Consider the following 7,731-nt stretch of genomic DNA (forward strand, 5'->3'; position numbering starts at 1 on the left):
AAGTTTAATAATTTTATTTATGTGGATCCCTCATCTTTATTTCAAGCTTATTATTAGTTATTTTATGTTTATGCTCCAGTCAGGTATAAATTTTTTTATTTCTTTGGCTACCTCATTTCTGAACATGCTTATTAGCTCTTACTGTTTATTAGGTTATTTTCTTGAATATTTTTAGAATAAAAAGTATCAACTGCAAAGATGATTATATTTGTCCTCTTCCAATAATTATTCCTCTTATTTATGTTTCAAGGCATTTTATATAGCTAAAATTTTCATAAGTCATTATAATGGCTGTGATAGGAATATCATTGTCTTGCTTCTGACTTTAACAATATATGGTCTGCAGCCCTAAGCTAGACCTTTTTTTTTTTTATCTTGCTAAAAACATATTCTGCCATCCTTAATGTGACAAGATAATCTATTGAGATATTAATTTGTGCTTGTTCTTGCTGTACTTTTCCCATCCTCACTCTGAGAAGAGAGCCAGGCTCTCTGATCTCCTTCTTTTGGGGGGAGTTTCTAGGGGCTGAATGCAGAAGTTGTCTTTCTGACTTTAATTTATCCCAAGTGATTCTGATGCAGATGGAAAAGGACTCACATTGAAAAATATTGGAGTAAGGGAAGAGAGAAGGGAAACATTATGGACACTTCCCACGGCTTCAGGAAAGAGGTGGCTGAAAGAAGAGATGCCACCATCACTGAAGTAGCCCAAGCTGCTTGAGTCCTGGAAACTTCACTGAAATGAAGAAAGATTTGAGGACTTAGTACCTGAGGATGCAAGTTTTGGATATATCAGCAACAACGTCTTTACTCTCGGAATCTATTGAGGGTGAGTCCCCAGTTAGGAGAATTGTGGGGAGAAGGTAGAAGCCTTCCTTAGGATTTCATATCCTAGAGAATCCCAGAGCGTGTGGCCAAGCAGATGGGTGGCGGGGTCTGAGTCTGGAGACTGCGCCTGGGGGGAAAGCAGGAGTGATGAGGGCCCTGGGAAATCTGTGTCCAGCCCAGCTGTCATCAGGGAATCATAAAATTGGGCTTTAAGGTATTTGACAGGCCAAAAATAAAAGTGACAATTTCTTTTGACATCCTCAGGGGAGGAGTGAGCAAGACAAAATAATATTTATAAAAATGGTATAACATTTTTATACAGTATTCATTCATCTTTTTGTGATTTTAACTTAATAAAATGTTTATTTTTTCCTGCAGGAAAATCAGAGGAAGTAGGACACGACTCAGATAGATATGGGAGGTACAGGAAGACATAATGACTGTGCCAAGGACACAGACACAGAGCAGAAATGGACACCAATAGCGAGGTAGAGATGTTAGAGAGAAAACCATGTGGAGAGGGAAGCAGAGCAAAACATGACGTATGACACAGAGAATGCAGTGACAAGAGAACTAGGCTGTGGTTAGATGTGCAGGTGGACAACAGGTCACAGACTTCAGCTTGAAAACATATGGTGGTAGGTTTGACACAAAAGGCCCATTCCCCTAGATATTGCTACCATTTTCCTGTTAGGTGCTGGGAAAGTAACTTTCATATAGTCAGTGTGCAAGGAACAGGAGCAGAGAAGATAGGTTCTGCCGAGAAAGGTCCCGAGCGTCTCCCAGCCTCTGCTTCCCTTGTGTGCTCTGTAGCTAGTGAAGGTGGAAAGCAGGTAAAGTGCGAATGGTTTGGTATGGAGAAAACATTTCTGAACATTCTCCACAGCAAGGGAGCGACTCTTCTCTTCACATGATAGAAATTATAGCTATCATTATTTCTGTATTTTAAAGGCTTTAAAATGTTGTTAAACTATAATTCTAAAAGAATCCAAAAGTCAGTCGTGGCTTCAGAATCCACTCTAACCCAGCACTCCAGGGATCCATACATAATTGATCAATTGGCAAATGAAATAAAACCTATTTGCTTTCTCTGGTCTGGATCACACATTAGGCCCAAGTACATCAGTCAGATCTGTTCTGCACATGAACTGTGAGTGTCAAATAAGAAATAGAATTTAGTAGGAGACACATATGAAAAATGGAATTAAAAAATGGTTGCAAAAAAAATCGGAAAATAAAACCACAGTATCATTTACAATAGCATCAAAATACATCAAATACCTAGAAATAAATCTAATGAGAGAAGTTGAAGACCTCTACTCTGAAAATTCCAAAACAATACTGGGAAAAATTAAAGAAGACCAAGATAAAGTACAGGTATTTTATATTCATGGATTAGAAGACTCAATATTGTGAAATTGGTAGTTTTCACCAAGTATATCTACAGATGCAATGCAGCCCAATCAAAATCCCAACAGAGATGTGTGCATGTGTGTGTGTATGAAAATTGATAAGCTGATTCTAAAATTTATGTAGAAGTAAAAAGAATATATAACAGCTAAGATAATCTTGAAGAAGCAGAACAAAACATAATGCTTTATACAGAGAAGGATGCAATGACAGGAGAAACAGGGTGTTGAAGGATTCACACTACCTGATTTCCAGACTTATTTTAAAGCTACAGTAGTTAAGACATGTGGCACTGGCACGGATAAAAAAAGATCAATAGGACAGTACAAAAAGTCCAGAAACAGACCACAATATACAGCCACTTGTTCTATGGTAGTGGGAAAAGGTGTTCTTTTCAATAAGTGGTGGTAGAGAAATTAGGTACATGTACTAGAAAAAGCGAACCTTGACCCTCACATTGTGGTTTTAATTTGTATTTTTCTGATGGTTAATGATGCTGAGTACCTTTTTCATATGCTTAGTAGTCACTTTGATATTTTCTTGGATACACAAAAATTAATTCAATATGGACCTAGAAGAGAATGGAACCGAGGCTACCAGAGGTGGGAAAGGGGAAGGTGGATGGGCGTTAGGGAGAAACTGGCAAAGGGCCACAAAAAATGCTTACATTGTGTGATGATAAAATTTTTTTTTAAATGGACCTTAGATATAAATATGAAAGATAAAGCAAAGTTTCTAGAAAAAAACCTAGGAGATTATCTTCCTGATCTTGGGTAGGTAAATATTTCTGAAACAGGACAGAAAAAGCACTAATTGTGAAAGAAAAAGTTAATAAATTGGACATCATTAAAACAAACTTGTATTACTTAAGATAGAACATATTTGTAAAGATAATTGCAAAATATCCAACAAAGGACTCATATTCAGAATACATAAAGAGGGCCGGCCCGGTGGCGCACTGGATAAGTGCGCCACTTGGGAAGCGTGGCGGCGCTCCCGCCCGAGGGTTCAGATCCCACATACAGACCGGTTCCCGCTCACTGGCTGAGCGAGGCGCGGGAGCAACGCCGAGGGTTGCGATCCCGTTGCCGGTCCCCGGTCCGGTACGGGGGCAACACTGAGGGTTGCGATCCGTTGCCGGACACGGAAAAAGACAAAAGACAGAATACATAAAGAAATATAAATCAAAAAGGAGACAAATAATCTAAACAAACAAAAAAAAGAAAACAAAACCCAAAACAACATAGGCAAATGACTTGGACAGGCCCTTCACAAAGGAGCATATCTATAGCTGCTTGTGAAAAATAGGTTTCCTCATCATACAGATCACGGAAACTGATGACAGGTAAAACAGTCTTCTGCACAGGTCTCTGGTCTCTTGAGAAATGACAATCTGATATGAGCTTTGATGTTAAAAATCTCATGTGATTTAAACTCCCCTATGATCCCAGAGCTGTAGTTTACCATCTACTTATATTCCTGTATCAGAAGTGAAGTACTCACTGTAGACTTGTATCCTCCAGAATAAACTCTGAAGAGAATGGAGAAAATGTTCAATCAAGGGCAAGGATGGGACTTCCACAATCCCAAACACATCCCTCACTTGCATGTCTCCTTCTCTGGGATGCTTTGTCTTACCACCCAGGCAGACATGATAGCTCCAACCTTCTTAGAATTTCTACACCTTGTACATCTCTATTTGCCTCTGAGCACATGATGAGTCAGTTATTGGTTTACTTGTCAGTTCAATCTTCCCCACCTGACTGAGAGCTCCTTAAAGGAAATGGCTGTGCTTAATTCATTTTCAGATTCCTGGTACCTAACACAGTACAAAGCAAATAGTAGGTGCTCATAATGTTTCCGAAGGAATAAACTGATGACAGAGCAACCTGAAGAGATGTGGAAGTTGTTGAAAGGTCTGCATGAGAAGCTCCCAAGAGGGAGCCTTGGGAACCGAGAGTCAGGGAGACTGATAGAGCCCCGAGCTGGAGGAAACTTCCCAATGTGCTATAGAGCGGTTCTAGCTATATGCTTATGTAATCATTTTTTTCTTTTCACATAATAATTTTAAGTTAAATCACAGAGAAATACAGAAGTTCATTGAGAGTCCAAAACTAATGTGTTTTGTCTTTGACTTTTGCACTGAATGCTTACCTGAGAGCTCTGTACAAAACAGACTTGTTGAATATCTTGTTCTTTATAAATGAAAGGTAGGACAGCATTTGAGATTTTTTTCCTTCTTAGACTGGAAAATCTCTCATGTGTCCACCCATCTCCCCTACAAACACATATTCAAGGTGGTTGGATGAAATTAATTAACCAGGAAGCAAAATTTGTCTTGGTTTTTGACTAATTAGCTCAAAGATGAAATATCTAGCTTTGGTACTGGCTTTCTATACACCATCGTTTAACCAAGTGAGCTGAATCAAAGACAACAAAAGTTAATAAAGAATTAATTTCAAAGCTATAAAATTATATTACATAATTTTGTTGATAACTGAAAATTTACCAAAGAGCACTAGCAATTGTTCACTGGGGTATTTTACACAACAATGTTGACTACAACATGTACATAAATTTGAAGGTTACAAATTTCAATACTGTAAAATAAGACTCTAAAATAATTACACTAGATTGACATTTTCTTAGTTTTGGTTAAATCAATGATAAAAATTAAGGCTGGATAAAATAATTACACTAGATTGACATTTTCTTAGTTTTGGTTAAATCAATGATAAAAATTAAGACTGGATTTTTTTTTTTTTACCTCTGTGAGAACTTCCTCTAAGATTTCAGCATGTTTTTCATATGGCTGTTCAAAGTTTATATGTTCTGTGTGTATAGTCTCCTCAAGAATGGAAAGAACCTGTGGATGACTTGCAGTTACCTCTTCTATTGAGTCTTCTATTGAGAATAAAATAAAAAAGGTTAATATATTAATGCCGTTAATGCTTTTAGTGGGCAATGCTATTTGTAATAAAACATGACTGTTAATACCTGACCCAAGAAAGTATTATCTTTGTGTTTCTGCAGCACATGCTGGAAGAAGGGGGAAATAAGAGCAGAGAGAGGAAGTAGTAAATGAGGAATCACAGAATCACAAAACATCAGAGCGGTGACTTAAAGCCAGTGCATCAGAATCAAAGTGAATGAGGCAAGAAGAAAGTCATGTCAGGCAGGAAAGGTAGGGACCAGAAGATTCTGGAAGTCAAGCTAAAACACAAGCATCTAGGGAATGAGTCAGGAAAGAAGATGAATACTTCGTTACAAGCATGAGACTATGGGGAACAGTAAGAGGACAGGAGGTAAGCAAGTTGCAAGGGATGGAGAAAAGGTGCGGTGGGCTAGTTTTCTAAGAGTTCACACTTAATTTTTGCTCTCATTTGGTGCTGAAGTGTCTCCTTGCATGGCTGAGTTGGCTCTCAGGCTGCATCGTGACATCAATGTTCATCATCTTCTCCAAGGAGACAGGAGCTGGGCAGCTCCCCCTGACTCCTATACTTCTGCAGTTCCAGTTATGCTTCTGAGCTGCTGCCTCAGGGCTCCATCTGTAGAGTTTCTGGCAGAGCCCAGTTGATCCCAACCCAGAAAACCCCAAAAGGGCCTCCAAAGAGCAGCTGCTTGCTGCCCTCCCTGCTTTAATGTGTTCCCAGGGATGGAGAGAGCCACAGTTCCTGGAGAGCCAGAGCAGAAGAGTCAAAAGCCCATGATCTTCCTGTATCCGTTGGAGGGTGGGCATGGTGAGGCAGAAATAGCTGGGCAAATATGCCAAATGTGCCAGGAGCTGCTAGTTACCCACCCAATATCCATTCTCCTTTTCCTTTGTAACAGAACTCTGATTTTGTCAAGGCCAGCAATGTACCCAGCTAAGAAAACTACGCTTTACATCTCCCAACTTCCCTTAGAGCTTGGATGGCCAATAAGATGCAAGTGAATTTTTTTTCCTTCTCTTCTTGCAAGTCTTCCTGTCATCTCTTTAAGAGAGTTGATTCAGCTGGGTGGAGTACCAGTTTTTGTCCCATGCGTTTCCCCCTCTTCCTGCTCGGTATGCACTGACATAATGGCTGGAGCTCCATCAATAATCTTGTGAATTATTGTGGTAGCCACAACCAGGGATGGCAGAGCAGAAAGACAGATCACTTGTCTCCCCAATATTCTTTTTCACCAAAACAATATATGGTGTGTTATTTTTTCAATATTCCTGCATGTCAAACTGTTCATAATAGAGTGACCTTTAAGATAGAGTAAGTTGGGTATTAATAATGCTTTTTAAAAAAATCACACATTTCACCTTCTAAATTCTACTTAAGGAGCTACTTGGGTTTTTTAGAACCACCATCTAAGAGAATCAAATTACTCAAATATTAATTTACCTCCGTCTGAATACTTTAGATCTTGACTAGGGTCTTGAGAACTCTTTTTAGATATGGATGCTTCACTGGTTTCTTTTTCATCTGTGACTAAATCATTGTTAACACCTAAAGATTAAAAATACCTATTACAGAAAATCTACCTTGGGTGGATTCCCAAGGAAGACTATGGTATGTATGAGCCCAAGGACCCAGGGACTCATGTTCCCAATTTTGAATTAAAATAACAACCATAACATTCAAAAAGGTAAACATATCTATAAGTAGGGAAAATAAAGATAATCTGTAACAAAACTAGGAATAACTTCAGTTTAATACAATGCCAGTGGATCTAAATTGGAAAAAAATCAACAGTGCTCTTCCTGAGGTAACTAACACCCTCCTGACTCTGAGGTAAAGGCTGTGATTATCTCACAGACAAGAGGCAGGGAGGGTGCCTTTTTACTGTGTGTACTGGCAATACTGGCACCCCTCCAGCAGTGGGTAGAGGTGCTGATGTATCCCCCAAAGAGGGAACAGTCTGGGGGAGTGGTTCTCTTTATGGATTGATGCTGGACCCTCCGCAGCAGAAGAGATGGGGCTCCCAGTTGCCACTTGGTGGCCAAAATTTTAATGTATGGGAGGTGGGGTCCTTCTGAGAAGTGTGTGTGTGTGTGTGTGTGTGTGTGTGTGCTGGGAGCCAAAGGGTGCCACACATGAGTTCTGACAGTGCCCAGTTCAATTCCTACTTGACTTAAAATAAACAGCAGGCAAGCACATCTGTTTCAGTCAGTAGGAGGAATCAGAGAAAAAATAAGCTCTACATTATACAACAGAATAAATTATAGATGCACTTAAAAACTGTGAACCAATTAAAAAACTCAAAATATACAAAAAATATATATATAATGGAAGAAATCAACAAAGTAATGATTTGACAACAAAAATATGAAGAATACATCTACTTCAAAAACAGCAAGCTGATTTAGAAGATAAACCACCCAATTTGGAAAAAAAATATAAAAAACAGAGACTAATACAGAAAACTTATACAGAGACCTTATAATTGATACAATTTAGAAAAATGGGGGCCGGCCCGGTGGCGCACTGGATGGTGCGCCGCTTGGGAAGCGCGGCGGCGCTC

General features: G+C 39.2%; 1 protein-coding gene across 1 annotated transcript in view; it reads right to left on the bottom strand.

Annotated features, from left to right (window-relative positions):
• Positions 1–7,731, bottom strand: part of AK9 (adenylate kinase 9) — a 129,285-nt gene that overhangs the window by 76,030 nt on the left and 45,524 nt on the right. Inside the window, exons 14-15 of the mRNA XM_008577430.1 lie at positions 6,612–6,692; positions 5,006–5,142 (exon numbers count right to left, since the gene is read on the bottom strand). Coding sequence (XP_008575652.1) covers positions 5,006–5,142; positions 6,612–6,692 — 218 coding nt within the window. The remainder of the gene's footprint in view (positions 1–5,005; positions 5,143–6,611; positions 6,693–7,731) is intronic.

The sequence above is a fragment of the Galeopterus variegatus genome, unplaced genomic scaffold (genome assembly GCF_000696425.1).
Source record: "Galeopterus variegatus unplaced genomic scaffold, G_variegatus-3.0.2 Scaffold1507, whole genome shotgun sequence".
NCBI lineage: Eukaryota > Metazoa > Chordata > Mammalia > Dermoptera > Cynocephalidae > Galeopterus > Galeopterus variegatus.